Source organism: Pantherophis guttatus, chromosome 6 (genome assembly GCF_059756535.1).
Source record: "Pantherophis guttatus breed Tessera chromosome 6, ASM5975653v1, whole genome shotgun sequence".
NCBI lineage: Eukaryota > Metazoa > Chordata > Lepidosauria > Squamata > Colubridae > Pantherophis > Pantherophis guttatus.
The window spans coordinates 39,614,048-39,634,569 of record NC_142068.1 but is presented as its reverse complement, the minus strand read 5'-3'; the positions used below and the strand labels follow the sequence as shown (position 1 = coordinate 39,634,569).

Here is a 20,522-nt window from a genome sequence, read left to right as displayed (position 1 = left end):
ATGCTGTAACCTAGAGGGGAGTTCCATGAAAATAATTCCAAAGCACTTTTTAGGGACAGAATTGCAACAAAACTATCCCAAAGATGTGAAGTTTTTGTGGCAAAATCAATTATTATTGTAGCTTCAAGTTGTTTCCAAACTGCATAGAGGAAAGAAAAGAAAAACCAAGCAAAGACCAATTAACAGCCAACTATCTGTATTTGGCTTCCTTTTTGTTAGGACTCCTTCAAATTTCCTTTGCTTTGACATGTCTATCTATTTTGTTAATCTTTCCACTGCTTTGCAAAACAATATTTTCTGGTACAGCCTCTCTCCCTAGCTAGCCTTCTATCATCTGCTTAAAGTTCCCTATGAAGCTAACAACATCTCTCTAAGTGATCTTTTTCCATGTACCTGCTTAAATCTTTGTTGATCACTTCTTTGTCAGAGGAATGCAAGTCAGGGTATTTTATGTTCCCATTCTTCAAACACTCCTATTGTACAAAGAAGATATTTTAAGTGCCGGAAGGTGGTTTGTTTCTCATTACTCCACAGAACTGACATTAATAGCCAAAGAAGAGCACAGCTGAGTACAATTATGAATGGTGTTCGGGTATGAAAGCTGCTGCAAGCCTGCTAATGCTTCCTAATTATAATCCTTTAGGTACTGAGTGCAAAGGAGGCAAGGCAAGGGGAAAAGTCTAGAACACTGACTCCAAGAGGGAGGGAAAAGTCAGCAAAAGACAGGCAGATTTTGGCAGCTTCATTTTGAAAAGCCGATGTTGTCTGTGAAATTGATACTAACTTATTAATATAATAAGACAATTGGTATTGTGCAGCTAATGCTGATGCACCGTGTAAAGACACAAGGCAAACCACAGACACATGAATCCTTTCCATGTGGACAAATGCCTGATAAACCAAATGATCAGTCAAGGCAAACTTCCCAAAACAAAAAACAGAGAAAACAAAGACATTCCGTCTACAGACAGCATGCTGTATTGATAATAAAAATAATTGATAAGAAAACACTTTTGGTAAGTATAATTGTACTGTATTCCCTTGTTCTTCATCAGGAGAGATGCTATGGGGTCAGTAAGGAAAAAGAAACTAGGAGCCCTCCTGAGCAGACTAAAGACCTGCCTATTACAGCATCCTGTGTCAGACAAATGCATCACAAATGCTCACTTCTGAAAAATTTACAAGAAAATTGTAGGGTTCTCTTCTTGTAGTAACCAGAATTTAGAACAAATCTGAAGGCCCTACCAACTCTTTGCAGGTTCTCTGGCTATAAGATATGGCCAAAAATAAACAGCTTATTACTTGACCCTTCCTTCTTGCTGTGTGACATCCTTATTTTGAGAACAACTATTATGTGGCAACTGTCTGCCACTAACCTTCCAGCCTATCTCTGGCTATATGAGTGATGAGTGGATGTTACCTGTTCTGTTTTCAGTCACCTACAAAGCAATGATTTTCCCTATTATGGAAAGTTGGCTGTTGCAAACATTTGGTTTCTCTTTGTGTGGTTCTTTTCCAAGCTTGTATTCAGATGATTGCAGCCTTTACTGATCTCAGTTTCTCATGACATATTGTTTATAACTGGAAAGGGATGCTGTTACACAAACAGCAGCTTGGAAGATGATTATTACAACTGCATTATGCAACAACCAGCAACAGGTTAATCTCCACCTTAAATATATTAAATATATCCCCCCAAAAAGGTAACTTTAGCAGGCAAACGTATATGGATTTTTGAAATTGGCATATAGCCTGCGAACCTGGAGAAATTCTTCACACATTGACTGACTTTTAACTTAGCATTCATGGAACAGAAATATGTGAATTTGTGTTAGCAAGAGAAGAGGTGACATATTCCAATGATAAATAGTGGCATTAACCAAACTGTTAATTCTGGACATCCCAAAGTTGCTTTTTCAAGAGGCAACTGGACTTTCTAGTTTTTCTTTGAAGACATTTCACTTCTCATCCAAGAAGCTTCTTCAGCAAGTTGCCTCTTGAAAAAATCACCTTTGGGACAACCATGACCTGGATGACTGAGAATGTCCATAAACATCTGCTAATTCTGGAGATGGAAAATGAAAGTAGTTGGAAGCATGAACAGAGCAAAAGTGCGATCCTATACATAGCAGCATGGCAGGAAGTCCTAGTATACCTTGATAGACCTATTTCAGAATAGGTCCACTGCCATTAGGGTCACTTCTTATATAGCAATTTGTATACTAGATAAATTTCTGCATATGAACTGTAGTGTTATTTAATTGTTTTTAAATTGTTTTTAAATTTTGTATACAATGTTTTATTTTGGCTGTGCACCGCCCTGAGTCCTGCGGGAGAAGGGCGGTATAGAAATATATATATATATATATATATATATATAAATAAATAAATAAATAAATAAATAAATAAATAAATAAATAAATAAATAATCATGCATGGTGAGAGGAAACAATTAAGATAAGTCTGGTGTTTATTGCATCTTAATCATAAAAGTTCAAATAGCATATCATTTCCCTCCTTTTATACGCAGTCCAATATACATACAGGCTAGACTGTATGCATATGCATACATGCACAAAAAAGGTAGAGGGGTATTTTCTGATTATGAAAGCCCTGACACAAGGTGATTTACTTTTCATAACGGGATTGAGATGGTTTTGATTTTACTGGACCTAATCTAACATCAAAAGCATCCTTCCTTGGCCTTGTGCTCTCTAGATGTGCTGAAAAATGGCTCCTGTCCTGGATTTGTGGATGTACACTCTAATACATCTGGAAGGGACTAAATTATGTAGGCTGACCTAAGACATTCCTACAAAGACAATTCTATGTATGGTATCATATTGCATGCATCCAACATAACGTTTCTCTTGTAAAGTCCTTGTCGGTTCTTTTTCCAAATCCTGATGTGTGGTTTCATGCTTCACAATTGTTTATAGCTGAACACAAAATATATTACTGAATCAAAGAATTTGCTGCCATTGTGTGGGATGATAATCACAAATTTAGATCATTTTAAAACAGGGAGATCAGACTATCGGTGATTCCATCTCCACTTCTATGTTCTGAATAACTTAATACCAACATTTCAGAAACAAAATTGGAAGATCACTATTGCCCAAGTGCTTGTGAGCATTCGTGATGCATTTGGTACTCCATTGTCTGACACAGGGCTAAGAAAGAGTGAAGTCACATAGTTGGCTTCATGGCTAAAGCAGGACTGGAACTCACAGTTTTTAAGCCAGTGTTTTGAATCACTACACCAAAATGGCTGCCCATTAGTTGCCGTTGTAGTTATTATTGTCTTGAAATCCACAGAAAATACGAATTTATTCTACATCTATTTTTTCCAACATGAAAAAATGTAGAGAGAAGGATTGAATCCACATTTGGGATTACATCCTATCTGCTACTTGGAATATTTTAGTTTATAATCAGTCCTGGGTTCAAGGGGGAAAAATTGGAAGTCAAGCCCTAAATCATAAAATTGCTTTTTAAAAATGGAAAATGCTTTGGAAGGGAACAAGAGAAAGTGACAAGAATTCCCTTTCACAATTTAGATGTAGAGAAAGAGTGCACAATTCCATCTGCATATAATTAAATATGTTGGGTTTTCCATTATCTGAGAAGTGATCAAAAATGAAGACTAGTTAAGATTATAATGAGATAGGAAGCAAATTTCTTCCGCTGCCCCTCTACAAATATATGCCATATTTAACAGAAGTAAAGATAAAGCTTGTTCAGATCTCATTTTATTATAAATTTCACCCATTTTGCACTTTCCAAAACTTGCCAAGACTTCTAAAATAAGAATATTCTGTGTGCAAATCCACACTGTTCTCAACTACGTATTAAGCCCCGTGAATTGGCAAACTCAAGAAAAAAGAACCACTTGGATTTCTGGAACGATCTTTATTGCTAGTAGGCTAGCTATTATATAGAATCTTGAAAGCCTTCCAAAGTAATTCTCCTGCACAATTTATACCTAGTGTGGGTAAGAAAGTTATTCTGAGACTCTTCCTTATGGCTCTCCATGCCATAACAAATGTCAAAAGGCTGTTAAATATTAATGGCCATTCTACATCTAAATTAAATTGCAAGCTTCTCTCAAACCCGTTTAGTAAAAATGTGTGATTTCTGAAGGTAGTCCAGCAGATCCAAAATAAGAGGCAATACATAGTGACCTCTAATAGTTCGAAATGAGAAGTCTATAATCAAAGAAAAATTATCTTTCTTTTTTTACTCAGAGGAATGGTAAGAAAAAGGAGGTTAAATAAATCCTTTCTTCTGATTTTTTGTTCAGAAATTACTTCAAAGCTGATAATTCTTGAATAGATATGTATATTGCCATTTAGTTCTGAGATTCAGGATCTAGGTAGCAAGTTGATAGCATAATTACATACCTAATGCAGAGCAGAGGCTGCAGTTTCGTTTTCCCTTGAAGCATTGCCAAACTCTACATACTTTTCTGGCAAAGAAGGAAATGGAGGCAGTGTAGCGGGAGAGAAAGACAAGAAGAAAATCTAATGCCTGCAACCAAAATTGTTGACCTTTTTATTTGTTATTGTTATTGTTTTATTTTATTTGTTTGAGAGGAAAGAAATAATGGATGCCAGGATTAGGTATTTGCAACCAGTCTATGACCAAGAATATATTGGGACATATATTTGTAGCAGTTGTATAATTATTTGCAAATACAGTTGCAATAATTATTTGTGATCACTTCTTCTCAGCTGCAAATGAGTTGGGGACCTGATCTGAGGCATTTGCCATTGATCACTTCCATTTGAGTAGGCTTTTCCAGTGATTGATTGTGCAACACAATTGCTGCATAATAGCTCAGTTTAACAGTTTTCCAGAATCCGAAAGAAATTATGGAGTTGGAGTTCCAAGTCCGTGTGAGTGTGTCTGTATGTGTGTGTGTGTGTGTGTCTGTCTGTCTGTCTGTCTGTCTGTCTCTCTCTCTCTCTCTCTCTCTCTCTCTCTCTCTCTCTCTGTGTGTGTGTGTGTGTGTGTGTGTGTGTGTGTGTGTGTGTGTGTGTGAACAGATATTAATTAGGATTATAAACAACAATTGCCTGGTTTCATATGTCAGAACTCTTCTTAATTATCCAAGGTCCCTCCTGAAAAGCTCTTTAGAAGGAGGTCCATGAAGTCTTTAGAGCAATTTGGGCATTTATTCATAAGATGCACTAAATTTCTTTTGCTGGTTAATGTCCATAATACAGTAATTTATTATTACTAAATCTCCACAAATGCAATGTTTTCCAGGTAATTCGAAGGAAGAAAGTTTAGCAGGGCAACTCTCCAATAAATGATCAAGGGATCTACAGTAAGCATACAATCTAAGATGTCCTATTCATTGTTTTTTTCCACTGTAGACAGGGAACTCTTCATCATCCCTATCTACTGTACATACGCTCCATGCCATTAGAATCCAAGGAGATAACTAAAAGAGGGAAAGGGTGAAGAAAGGCTCTGAAACTATTTCTTTCTCTTATTTTCTCCTCTAGTCTTACCATCAATCACTACACAATGTGGAAATATCTCTTCCAACTCATCCAGTTCATCAGAAAGGCCTTCCCAAAAATGAATGATAAGGACAAAACCATTCTAATGGACATCCCTGCGTTATAACAAAAAAATCTGCTATGTACTCACATTCTCTGCATCCTCTTTGTCAGAAATGTCCCAATTAGCATCTGCTCTCCTGATAGAATTATCAAAGACAGGTTTGAACTTCTGCATAAAATCTTGATAGCTTTCTAGTATGCCACCTTTGCTTTCAGTCAGTAGAAATGCCCATCTGCCTGCTTTTCTTTTCAAAAGTCTAAGAACATAATGTCACCTTGGTCAAATCTGTAGGGAACTCCTAACCTTCCCACCATGAATAATTCACACAGAATAAGAAAATATTCAATAGTCTTGGCTCCTGCTTTTCCTTAATTTCTCAGACAGGTTTTCAGGAAGTTTAACTCTACTCAGCCACCTGTGGTACTCCTAACTGAGGTAAACCCTGAGTTAAATGCACTGTAGTATTATGTAAACTTGTGGTCTATGTCAGAGTTCCCCACCTTTTCCGGCTTTGCAGACAGGTGGGGGGGAGAGGGAATGGTCCCACCACGTGAGCAGACAGGAAGCGGGCATGCACAGCTCCATTTGCGCGAGTGGCAGGCACGTCCACCTGCCATTCACACAAATGGAATCCTCTGTTTCCCCAGCCTGGTTGCAAACAGCTCATGGCCTACTAGTGGGTCATGGCCCAGACGTTGGGGACCCCTGATCTGTGTGATCTGTTACCTATGCTTCAATAACACCACTGCCTCTTACCCTGCCAACAACAAGGAACCTCAAAAGATCCAAATCCACATTCAGAATGCAGGATCTGACTCTTCTTTCATGAGGTAGGATAAAAGATTTCAAGATTCATGAAAAACTTTGTGAAGCTGGCAATCTCAGGAAATAAAACCTGTTAGATTTTTTTGAAAGATCTTTACTGCTAGTAGGATAATGTAGGAGAATTTTGAAAGCCTACTCAAATAATTGTCCCATACAACTAAAACCTAGTATAATTAAGACAGAGTTACTCTGGGTTTCTTTCTCATGCTTCGTCCCTCCCTTGGACTTAAGAATCTCTTCTTAACAGTCCTGTTTCCTCCTTTAAGTGTCTTACTGTTCCCTTTGTGTTCCTAATGCCTATTACACATTCGATCACACTATGCCATACATTTGTCAGTCTAAGAAAATCTCTATTGGAAATAGACATACAAATGCACAATTTTATATAAATCTGCATGCATATTGTAAAGTGTGCATCTTATAATGGCATCTTTAAAATGCATATATTTAGGTAAAAAATATCATGCAGACTTTTTAAAAATTCTGAGTACCAATAGGAGCAAAACTAGAAGGGAATGTGACTGGAAAGGCAAGCCTAACCAAACCTGAAAATTTGACCAGTCTTACTTATTTGAATTTATGCAAGATACACCATCCCCTTTACAAACCATTTAAGTAGCTGACATCTACTTACCCCTGATGGTGGGTTTGCTGTCCAACCAAGTTCAGCTGTGGCTGTCCGAGTATCCATTAGTGTTTCTGAGGGTTCACAAAGAAGTGGGGAAGCAAGTTAGGAGTCTGAATGTAAGTACAAGAAATATTGAAATATAGTTTGAATTCAAAATTAATATATAATTTTTATTGCTACTCTGTGAAGACAAGCTTAAGCTTTTACAGAGCTTTGAAACTTGACTTTATGACTTCTAGTAAACACAATAATGGAACTGGAAGATACTATTTGGATGAGTGAGTTGACTTTAAAGCATCCCAGGGAGGTAACAGTTCAGTTTCTAATTAATACGTTTAATTTTTCATAGCATCTTAAAGATTACCAAATTATTATTACATTAGCTTTTAAGGATAAGAATCCATTTCATTGGATGTATCTAAGGAACTGAACTCAAGAAAGCTTAAGTCATAATAAACATATTGGTATTGAATTACTATAAAACACTCTTTATGTTAACACAAATGGGTAGTTCATTTTCATTTGAAAGGAGTCTTTGTTTCCAGAAATACTTGCTTATTCTCCTGTTGTATTGACAAATGTTTATATTCTCTAATAATAGTGCCATATGCTTTGTGTTAATACCCTGTTTCCCCCAAAATAAGACAACCTCCTTATAATAAGCCCAATTGGGCTTTTGAGCGCATAACAATAAGGCCAAGCACTTATTTCAAGGTTCAAAAAAATATAAGACAAGGATCTTATTTTCAGGGAAACATGATAGTAGTAATGGTGTTAACTCAATCAGAATTATTAGAGACAGTCAAAGACCACTACGTTTCCTAAAATACCCGCTACCAAAAGAAAAACAATAGTTTGTTATAATATGCATGAGACAACAGTATCATCTAGAAGTTCGTTGCTTCTTTCTAAATGAAAATGCACAAAGGTTTAACTCTATATTTGTGTTGCATGTTAAAAATCTAATAGTCTTATAGACCCTTATAGTCACAGCTAACTAGTCTCGCTGATTTAAGTGATGCCCCAATTCAACTTACTTTCTTGGCATCTCAACTTTTAATACACCTCAATAAATCAAACTCAAACTTGGTATGATAATCAAAAAGCCAAGGTCTGGATTCAGTCTCTAGGCAGATGACATTATTGATGTATATCAATGCCTATTTACCTGCTCATCTCCAAATGCCAATCACAATTGACCTTCAAATTGCAGGTTATTATATGGGCCGTATCTCTTTAGATATTTCATACTGAGCTTTCTCCAAATCATCCACCTACACACAAGATTGATTCATATCTGTGACCTCACCATAAGGCTGGATGTTTCGCTAACTCTTCCCCAGAAAAGAGGTGCCAGTTTTTAGATTTTTAGATTTTCAGCTAGTTCTGGTTGTGCCAAAAGAACATAACTGTATTTTTTTTACAAAATAACTGGTGCAACAAGCTGAAGTATTATTTTACAAATTAATTGGTGCAACAAGCTGAAGTATGTAAATTTAAAATGTTTCCTGCATCCAAATTAATGGTTCTAATCTCTAGTACTATGCATTAACAGGATTCTAGATGTAGTAGAGTACATTCAGAAAGTATTCAGACCCCCTTCACTTTTGTCAATTTTGTTACGCTGCAGCCTGATTCTACAGTTGTTGAAATATTTTTTTTCTTCATTAATCTACATTCAGTACCCCATAATGACAAAGTGAAAACAGAATATTAGAAATGTCTGTAAAATTTATTTTAAAAAACTTGAAATATTACATTGGCATAAGCATTCAGACCCTTTGCAACAACACGTGAAATTTAGCTCTGGTGCCTCCCATTTCCCTTGATAATTGCTGACATGTTTCTACACCTTAAATGAGTCGACCTGTTGTTCATAATTCTCAAATAGAAGTTTGGCACAACCAGGACTCTTCCAATAGTTGTTCACCCTGTCAAACTGAGCAATCGGGGGCCTTAATAAGAGAGGTGACCAAGAACCCAATGGTCACTCTGACTGAACCTCAGAGATTCTGTGTGGAGATGGGACAGAATTTCAGAAGGACAACCATCACTGCAGCCCTCCACCACTCTGGGCTTTATGGCAGAGTGGCTAGATGAAAGCCTCTCCTCAATGCAAAACACAAGAAACCCCACTTAGAGTTTGTTCCTCACAGTCTTTCAGGTGCTTTTTTGCTTTTTGCACACTCCAAGTGGGCTTTCATGTGTTTTGCACTGAGGAGAAACTTCCGTCTAGCCACTCTGCCCAGATTGGTGGAGGGCTGCAATGATGGTTGTCCTTCTGAAACTCTGTCCCATCTCCACACAGGAGCTTAAACAATCAAATGAAAATATGGAATAACATCCCATGTTGTCATAACTTCTTGGATATCACTTTTAAGTTGTTAATAGATACAGGATTTAAGAAAAATAAGTGAGAAATATAAGAAGCCAAAAAGATAGGAAAGGTATTTAAAGTTATAGGCATTTCTATGAGTAATTGACGGATGCCTGACCAAATCAAGAATGTTTGTGTATTGATATTTTGATATACACTGATTTGTTTTTTAAACATCTTGCCAATTTAGGCAAAAAAAAAAAAGCATGAATATTAAAGCAATGTGACTGGATACAGGCTTTTGTACATGAAGAATTAAATTTATTTTATGTTTTGAAAATATGATAAAGCTGTTCTACTGTTAATATTTTTCCAGTTTCCCCTTTTTTGAAGAGTAATAATAGCAATAACACAACAGAAACAGAAAAACAGATGGAATGGGAGGAATCCTCCAGGTTTTATTGATTTATTTAAAAATTAAGTTACTTGATTCCAATGTTTTCACCAAATGTTGGGGAAGGAAATGACACGTGTGTCATTAATCTATGGTCAAATAGTTCCATTCTGGGCATTTTTCCCCTTTTTTACAATATAGTTGACTCTGTTTTAAAGTCATCAGTTCTAATCATAATTTTAACTATATTTCAACACTCATAACTTCACAACAAAAGCTACTGCAGCAGAAAACATTCCAGCTTTATTATTTTTTCAAATAACTCAAGGTGGTGAACATATCCAACAGATCTTCCTCCTCCTATTTTCACATAACAACAACAGTATGAGATAACTTGGGCTGTGAGAAAATGATTGGTCCAAAGTCACCCAGCTGGCTTTCATGGCTAAGGCAGGACTTTAACTCTTGGTCTGCCACTTTCTAACCTAGTACCTAACCACTATACCAAACATTAAAAATCATCTTATTTCTTTGCCTTCTATGTTATAGGTTTCCTACTCACTAGAAGCATCCTATACTGCTTCAGCCCATTCTTCTCTCTCTTTTTTTCAAATCTGGAATTAAATATATTCGCCTCTTCGTGAGTTATTTGTTCTTTAGTCTTGAGTAACCAAGCTTGTGGCAGACTGACAAAACTAGTATTTCTGATCATCCCACTGCCACTCAAACTTTGGGAAATTTTGAATCCCTCAACTGTCATGTTATCATCACATAGACGATTGCTACATGTCAATTTTTTTGACTAATATACCTGCCTTTTGAATGCCCATCAATGCTGACATGGAGACAGATTAACCAATAGTCATAACACGCAATAAAAATTAAATGATTCAAGATAGCTGAATCAGCTCAGCCACAAAGTTGTATTAGTCACCATCATAGATTAGCCAAAACAGGCTTCAGAATCCACTAAATCAATGTGCCAGAATGCACTTTAGCTGCATCCATCTAAAGCTCTATGACCTATCAATATATGCATAGGATGGATCACATTTGATTGATGCAAAACAATTTAAGTTTGATCTATGACAATAATTTCCAACCTAGAAAACATGTTCATCTCAGATGGTTTTTTAACCCACGCCACCACAAATCATTATATTTTAACTTGTGTAACTGGAAACCGCTGGTATTATCTTTATTTTATCCCATGTCTTGTTCCTGTAGACATCAGGGGGAATATTTCTTCCTTACAAGTTTTACGGCTGAAAACAAGCCAAGAGGGCAACTACTTGTGACTAATCCATTGAAGAAGTTTGCCACCCTGCAGTGCCAAATCACAATCTGGTTTACTTAAACATGAACACATATTAAGTGCTGAGGTTGGGCACATAAAACAACAGGGAAGTATACTTTCTCGAGGCTCAGTCTGCTAGCAGGAAAAACTCTAGTCAACCACTTCAAGTAACAGCTGGAATCTTACAATTACAGTACATCAAATAAGCAAACGTGCCTGCTAGTCATTTCATTCAACATGAAGTTTGGGTAGTAATTCACAAGTACTTTCCATTGAAGACTTGTAAGTTAAAGAGTTTTCGCAAATAACTTGGTGTTGGTTTTGGAAGACCCTTTTAAAGGAATTTAAATATTAAGGAGTAAATTAAAAGAGTTTTGTGCATTACCAAGTTTTAAGATTAATAAAGAAGATTAACAAAAATACGAAAATATGAGATCAAACAGAACTGGACAAAAAAATTTTAAAATTAAAAAAGTGTAAAATATTATGATATTACTATGAAAATATACAAACTGTATGCTATTTCAAAATAATTAGGTTAAGGTATGAAATGAAGTTTAAAAGATATGTCAAGATGGGACAAAAGTCATTGCTGGAGAGAATTTCTATGATTGAGATAAATATCTTACCTAGAATGTTACTTTTGCTTCAGACAATACCTGTTGGACAAATGATGGACTATTTAAACAATGGCAAAAGGCATATCTAAATTTGTGTGGCAGGAGAATAAAATCACAAATACAAAGTTAAATAAATATAAGGCTTTACAAGATTTAAAAGAAAAAGGAGGATTGGATCTACCTGATTTAAAGTGTATTTTGCATCCTGCTGCTTAGTTTGCATGAAAGTGTGGGCGTTATTGAGAAACAGAAGACTTGAGGAACAGAAGGATATCATTTGAGATTCAAGTGGCATGAATATTTATGGTTCAATAAAGCTAAGGTTGTTAGACATGCCATATTTAGAATGTGGAATAGATATAAACCCGGGTTGTGCCTGAAAACACCTCTATGGCTTTCAGCACAAGAAGCATTTCACAGATGAGAGATAAAAAGTAAACCCAAAATGATCACTTATTGTAAAATATTAAAATTTTGTCAAGGAGAATGCAAAATTAAAATCAAGAGAAGATCTTATAACAGAGGGATTTACAGGTTGTCCTCAGCTTACAACAGTTCATTTAGTGACTGTTCAAAGTTACAAGGCACTGTAAAAAATGACTGACTTATGACCGTTTTTCACACAACCGATTCAGAATCCCCATGGTCACATGATCAAAATTAGAACACTTGGCAACTAACATAGTTAAAATGGTTGCAGTATTACAGGATTATGTTATTACCTTCCGACAAGGAAGTCAATGGAGAAGGCAGATTCACTTTACAACCATGCTTACTAACTTAACCAATGCAGTGATTCACTTAACAACTGTGGAAAGAAAGATTGTAAAATGGGGCAAAATTCACTTTACTGTCTCAGCAACAGAAATGTTGGGCTCAACTGAGGACTATCTGTATTTATCAATAGTTTTCTTACATACAATTATTAAAACATTTAACGTAGACAAAATAATTTTTGGTTTTGAAAAGTATAAAACTGAAGTTGAAACTCAACTGTGTACAAATAATGAACATGTATTTGCTAAAATGAATTATCTTTTATTGAAATGTTAAACACAAGTGAATGAATGTATGATATATATTCATATATATCTGAGGGAGTTGAGGGAGCTGAGGAAGTTGAAGCGCCGGAAAAGACGCCTAGAGAGTAGTTGGAGGGCCAGTCTTTCTGAATCTGACCGGACACTAGTAAGATCCCACATTAGGAATTACTTAGTGGCGATAAAAGCAGCGAAATGTAGCTATTTTGCTGCTCTTATTGCATCATCAGATAATCGCCCGGCTGCCCTCTTTAGGGTGACCCGCTCCCTGCTCCATCAGGAAGCGCGGGAGGACCCCTTGGAGGGTAGAGCCGAAGATTTTGTACAGTATCTGTATGACAAAATCACTCAGATTCGGGAAGATTTGGACTCCGACTGGGTAGTCTCAGGGGGAGAGACAGGGGCAGGTCTTGAGAATGTTATCTGGGATGAGTTTGATCCTGTGACCCCTGAGGACGTGGACAGGATTCTGGGTAGACTGAACGCGACCACTTGTTTATTAGACCCGTGTTCTTCCTGGTTAGTACTGGCTTCCCGGGAAGTGACACGAGGCTGGCTCCAGGGGATTATAAACGCTTCGCTGGGTGAGGGTGATTTTCCCGCCGCCTTGAAAGAGGCGGTGGTGAGGCCTCTCCTCAAGAAGCCCTCCCTGGACCCGGCAATGTTGGTAAATTATCATCCGATCTCCAACCTTCGCTTTGTGGCGAAGGTTGTTGAGAGTGTGGTCGCGCAACAGCTCCCCCAGCACCTGGATGAAACGACGTATCTGGATCCGTTCCAGTCGGGCTTCAGGCCCAGGTACAGCACGGAAACGGCATTGGTCGCGTTGGTTGATGATCTCTGGAGGGCTCGGGACAGGGGGTGCTCCTCTGTCCTGGTCCTGTTAGATCTCTCAGCGGCTTTTGATACCATCAACCATGGTATCATGCTGCATCGGTTGGAAGAGTTAGGGGTGGGAGGCACTGTGTTGCGGTGGTTCTCCTCCTTTCTCTCTGACCGGTCGCAGTCTGTGTTGACAGGGAGACAGAGGTCGACCCCGAGGCCCCTCATATGTGGGGTGCCGCAAGGGTCGGTCCTCTCGCCTCTCCTGTTCAACATTTATGTGAAGCCGCTGGGCGAGATCATCCGTGGTTTCGGGGTGGAGTACCATCAGTACGCTGACACCCAGCTGTACATCTCCACCCCGGATCACCCCAACGATTCCCTTGAAGTGATGTCCCAGTGCCTGGAGGCCGTACGGATCTGGATGGGGAGAAACAGGCTCAGGCTCAACCCATCCAAGACCGAGTGGCTGTGGTTTCCGACGTCCTGATATAGTCAGTTGACGCCATCACTGACTATTGGGGGCGAATCATTGGCCCCCACGGAGAGGGCTTGCAACTTGGCCGTCCTCCTGGATTCACGGCTGTCTTTAGAAGAGCATTTGACAGCCGTGACCGGGAGGATTTTTCAACAGGTTCGCCTGATTCGCCAATTGCGTCCCTTTCTGGATCGGGACTCGTTACACACGGTCACTCATGCCCTTGTCACCTCCCGCCTGGACTATTGCAACGCTCTCTACATGGGGCTCCCCTTGAGGAGCACCTGGAGGCTCCAACTGGTGCAGAGTGCGGCCGCGCGGGTGGTAATGGGAGCGACATGGCGTTCCCATGTAACACCCCTCCTGCGCGAGCTGCACTGGCTCCCGGTGGTCTTCCGGGTGCGCTTCAAGGTTTTGGTTACCACCTTTAAAGCGCTCCATGGCTTAGGACCTGGGTACTTGCGGGACCGCCTACTACCACCAATAGCCTCCCACTGGCCGGTACGCTCCCATAGAGAGGGGCTCCTCCGGGTACCGTCAGCCAAACAATGCCGACTGGCGGCCCCCAGGGGGAGAGCCTTCTCTGTGGGGGCACCTACTATCTGGAACGAGCTCCCCCCAGATATACGGAGGATCCCGGATCTGCGCACCTTCCGCCACGCTTTAAAGACCTTACTATTTCACCAGGCGGGCCTGGCCTAATTTTCTCCCTCTTTTATAAAAGATTTTTAATTTTTAAATATCTTTTAGTATTTTATACATTCAATTTTAAATTGGTTTTAAAAGTTTGGGGTTTTAAATTTGTCGAGGCCAAAATTATTTAATTTGATTTTATTCTACTTTTAAATTTTGTATGTATGTGTTTTATTGTTTGGCTGTGCACCGCCCTGAGTCCTTCGGGAGTAGGGCGGTATAGAAATCAAATAAAATAAATAAATAAAAATAAATATATGTTACCAGAGACACAGTCCAGAATATTCAAATGTATGTTAGAAATGTCAACAATAAGGGATATTTTTATTGCGTTGGTAGACATGTTAAAAAAAGACAGAAAGTTGGATTCAAATACATACACTAATTCTGAAAAAATTAAAGTTTAATGTACAATTGAAACCAAAGACCTTTCTTTTGGGACCCATGGAGAAACAGTTGGAAAAAAGGTCATGGAACTTCATTTTTATATATGATAATTGCAGTGAGGTGCAAAGATGGAAAGATTCAACGATACCGTCAGGCGAGGAATGGATTGTGAAGCTGATAGGATTTGTTGAGATGGCCAAATTGACTTCTTTGGTTTGAGAAAAGACATTATGTATCTACATTTATTGCTGACTGAAAACCCCTAATAGACTTTTTGCATGCAACAGAAAAAAATGAACTTATGATTTCTGACTTTGATTATTAAGGGGAAAAAATAGATTGTAGGAAAAAATGAGTTATTTTGTAACCATAGAGATAACTTTATACTTGTACTTCTGACTGCTATAAGGAAAATTGGAAGTTACTCCTTTACATTTGCTTTTTCTTTTCTTCTGCATTTGCATTTCTTTCTCCTTTTTCCTGTCTTGTATTGATTATATTAGTTTCTGTTTTTTTCATGCTTTTATTTATATAAAAACCAGGTACTTTCCACACATTTCTCTATCTGTACATCTCCATGAATTCCCACAGACATACATATATGGTACAGAGGAAAATGGCCCATATCCATCCTTAATTTACTTACTCATTATAATCTTTCTCATTCATTTTAAAAAGTTAATTGACTGTATAAAGTCTCTCTTGCTCATTTGTTTTCATTTTTTATCTTTTTTAAAAGCATCTGTTTATACCAAAAGAATTTCCGTTCATCTGTCTTTCCTTCCTGCCCAACAGTTCAGCAAACTCCTAACTGGTTTTCCCAAGGGGGCTTTTTTTCTGACTGAGCAATGACATAGGAATGTGCTGATGCAAATTTCAACCAGTTAGCGATGTAGTTCCCTTGCCAGAAGCCCTTGGCATCTTCAAAAATTGGAGATAACCAGTGTTCTTGGAAACAGTTGACTCATATACTATAAAGGAAAACTAATATTACTAATAATAATTTACAGATAACCATACTGGCCACTCCCAATATTATTAAGATAAAGTGCTACCTTAATAATACTTAGGACCTTGGTTAGTTAATCAGTGAATTAACCATGACTGTGAAACTAACTTCAGGTTACTCATGCATACCAATTTAGGATGCAAAATCAAAAGTCAAACACCGCATCACCAAAGTGGAACATCAGGCTATCACCGCCCCGAGTCCTTCGGGAGTAGGGCCCTGCATCACCGCCCTGAGTCCTTCGGGAGTAGGGCGGTATATAAATCTAATAAAATACAAAGACAAAGACAAAGGCTAGAAAATAAGATTATTATTTTATGTATTTTTATCCCACCTTTATTTTTATAAATAACTCAGGTATTAGCAAACATACTAATACTCTTTCCTTCTTCTGTTTTCCACACAACAATAACTCTGTGAGGTAAATTGGGCTGAGAGAGAATAACTGGCCCAATGTCACCCTGTTGGCAAATGTCGCCTTTGCAAAGAAGCTGAAGAAACTAGTTAGCTGCTGCAAAAAGACGGACTACAAACAATGGCATGACAAGTAACAACAGTAGTGCATTGGAAGATCTGCAAGAAATGCCGTTTGCCTACAATCAAGAATTTGTGGGACCACAAAATGGACAAAGTACTACAATAGAAAATGAAGAAACTAAAGTTCTCTGGACTTTAGAATTCAAACAGACAAGCATCTGCCACATAACACCTCAGACTTAACAACTGACAATATAAAAGACAAAAAAGTCTGCATAGTTAGCAGCTGGAGACAGCAGAATAGAAAAGAAAGAACAGGAGAAAATCACAAAATGCAAAAACTGCAAATAGAACTAGAATGGCTGTAACAAAATAAAAGATAGTGTCAGATAGTACCAAAAGTAATAGATGCCTCAGGTGCAATCCCAAAACATCATCACTTGAACACCCTTGGCATTGACAAAATCCACTTCCAGTCAATTGCAAAAGAAGCTTTACTTGGATAAGTTTGCATCCTGCAACAATACCTTTAATACCATCAAACAATAGCGATTTATCCAAGGTTCTTGGGATTTCATAGGGGGATAAATGCCAAATACAAACTAAACATCTGGCTGGTGGTGCAACAATAAGCCAAAAATAATAATCATAGGAAGAAAAATATTCCTGTTAGATGAACACTTTTCCCATCATTCACTACCATAAAAAGAGAGGCAGGTAGAACTGCTTTCTTTGAAACAATCTTATCTGTGACAGGGCATGAGTGCAATACCCAGGGCAATTAGCATTAGCCCCTTCTGCTTATCTAACATGACAAATGAGCATTCTGTTCTATGCCAGTATTCTTTTTTTCTTTTCATCTGTTCAGCCTCACTCATTTATGGTGGATAAAACCTTCTGAAGACACAGGATTAGCACCTGACCTTCAGTAAGTCTCTCCAAGGCAGGGCAGGATGTTACCTCATCAGAGGTCACACCTGTAGTCCATTAGAGTGCCCTTTTACTCCAGGGTGCCATACAGAACATCTGTAGAACATTATAGGGAGTTTCTTGCCCAGTGAATACATTGGAAAGGAAGAAAGCATCTGGATGTGTGTGATTCTTTTTAAAATGAGATTCCTTTAATGGCCTTGCCTCAGCCACTATAAAATCCACTTAAAGCAAGTGGCATGTTTTAGCATGTGGAGATAAAAAAAAAAATAGATGGGGAGAGTTTCATGGAAGAACACCAAGGTTATATGGCCCATCCTCTGCTGGTACAGCAAATCCACTAATACAATATGTGGCCATTCAGACTCAGCTTAAAAGTTTCTTTTAAAGCATTAATTGCTTAATTTCCAAACAGAAGGCTGTTGTTGGCACAGAAGCAAGCCAAGATTTAAAAAAAAAAAAAAACATCTAGCAAATGTGAGCTCACAAGCACACATATGCTGTTTGAGCAAAGATTAATTTCTAATACAGACTACGTGCACTGGAAACTATTTTAGGTGTGCTGGAAGGTGAAGCCATGTATTTGGCTGTAGATATGATTTGAGCACTGATATACAGAGTAGAGTTTTGTTTTCTTTTTTAAATGGGATTTAATGATGATTTGGTTACAATTTATATTGCCAAAGATATAATTGACTTCTGTTCATGTGCACAGTATTTTCTTTCTTTTATCAAGTGCTATGACAGAATAGAAGGCTAAAATTTATTCTGAAATATGTAATTTCCATAAATCTTAAATAGACGTTTGACTTTTTAATTGAGGTTGGAGATCAATTTGAGGTCACAATATTTTTAGAATATTCTGTGTTTGTTTTTCTGTAAGGATACAGAATCCCTATTTTCTGTTTCCTCTGATTAACGTTGCCCAAGGATAGCTGCACAGAAAAGTAAATTTCTATGACTTCTGCATATTAAGTTGTAACTTCCAAAATCCTCTTTTACACAAAATATGAGTCACGGTCCTTCTTTCATTTATTATTTACCTACCTGCCAGATGGTGGTCAGATTTAAGTACATCTACCACGTAATAAAGTAGCATAAAATTATTGTGAAAACTATCCCTTCAGTCCACCACAATGTTCCATTTAAAGAAAACAGTATGAGAGAAGTATCTGGTTGATAAGTCTGATCTTGCAGAAACTAATAGTTTAATTTAGAGCAGGGATGTCAAAGTCGCATCATCACAGTGGTGTCATGTGATGTATTGTGACTTTTTTTCCCCTTCACTAAACCGGGCATGGGTTTGGCCAGCACGGGATGCATCCAGCCCACGGGCCAGAAATTTGACAGCCCTGATTTAGAGGAAATGTTGCACAGCCAATATACAATTCAGTTACATGCTTACATGTGAATGCAGGAAAGATCTCCAACTTTTCATGAAAACTGGGCTGCCTCTACTATTTCAAAACAGCCAATCTACGTTACAGAGGTGGGAAGAAAATTATATTTGTGGAGTTAAAGAGTGGATTCAAGCGATGTGTTAATTTCTGAAACTTCTTTATATTTCAAAAAGGAAAAGATGGCCTAAGATGTTCCTATATTGTTTAGAATATGTTAAAGATTGAACTAATTTTATATTAATATTATACAGATCTTTTTTCTTCTCAAGTTTTACTTCAGTGATTATAATGCATGTATCTTATTGCATTATAATTTATGTATTATTTTTGTTTGTTATATTTTACGAATAAAAAATCATTTTAAAAAAAGAGAGAGAGAGAGAGAGAGGCCAATCAAGCAGCAAAGATATTGTAAACTTATTCAGATTCTTGCAATGGCAAGAATTTACCTAAGTTCTTCTTTTTTGAGATTTATTAACATCCTTATTATGTTTCTAAATAATTCAACGTGGAAAATATATCTAATCCTTCTCCTTTTTTCCCCACAACAACCCTGTGAGATGAGTTGAACTAAGAGAAAGTGACCGGTCCAGAATCACTAAGTCAGCTTTCATGCCTAAGGTGGATCTGGAGCTCACATTCTCCTGGTTTCTAAGACTATTCTTACATTCAATTCTGATGGATTCAAATAAATTCAACATAGAGAAGTCTGGATAAGCTACTCTACTTTTGTGCGGGTAGCCCTTTCAAGTTACTACCTGGAATAGAGTAAACAATTGCTAATCATTGTCTTCATTTTGGCAGAATTCAGCTGATTCTTAGTGTTCTAAAGAACTGAGAGTAATTAAGCAACTGGCTACAGTATTAGAAGAAATATTGTGAACAGTCCAAGTTAATATGGGTTGGAACTCATTCCAGAATGATGACTGCATATGGAAAATGTATTTCACCACCAACTTCCCATGTGAACATTTGATTCTGTGCAGGCTGTTCAACAGGGCTTGCATATATCTGTCACTGTCCATGAAAGTACAGAGGCTAGGAATGCATGCTCTGTTCTTTCCATGGTAGCAGTATTCATTGCCCAAGGATAGCTGCTTAGTTCCCTTTGTGGATGAATTCAGATACTAGATAAAAGACTCACTATTTTAACATGGTTTTTTTTTTTTTCAAATCTGCATGCCACTGGTTTACATTCTGGCTGATGTTTTAGGTTTAATTTGCTAGTAATCCCTTATAAAATGTTTATTTTATTTGTTAAAGTTATATATCCCACTTTTCATGCTCAAGACAGCTTTAAAAGAGCTCCCCCTCTTTTCATTTTTTCCCCACAACAACAAACCTATTACTTTTTAACTATCATTTGTTACAAGCAACCCTGAATATAGAAATATTTCGATGAAACATTCAGTATATAAATGCAAGTCATAAATATAAATGCATTTGGAAGTTCTAATACAGAATTGTGCCAGGCTGATACTCTGCAAAACTTTGATGAAAGTGCTTTGCTATAAATTTGTACTAAGTCATATAAGGCATCTACAATAAAAACAGACAGAAAGGGCAGAAGAGGTTCACTAGAGTAACTGGTAGAAAAAATAGTTATACTTGACTTGCTTCAGAAACTATAT

At 37.5% G+C, this 20,522-nt stretch overlaps 1 protein-coding gene across 4 annotated transcripts in view; it reads right to left on the bottom strand.

Moving 5' to 3' along the window:
• EPHB1 (EPH receptor B1) overlaps nt 1-20,522 on the bottom strand; it is a 370,380-nt gene that overhangs the window by 255,231 nt on the left and 94,627 nt on the right. For all 4 annotated transcript variants that reach the window (XM_034439598.3, XM_034439597.2, XM_087872718.1 and 1 more), the window contains exon 2: nt 7,034-7,098. In XM_034439598.3, coding sequence (XP_034295489.2) covers nt 7,034-7,098 — 65 coding nt within the window. The remainder of the gene's footprint in view (nt 1-7,033; nt 7,099-20,522) is intronic.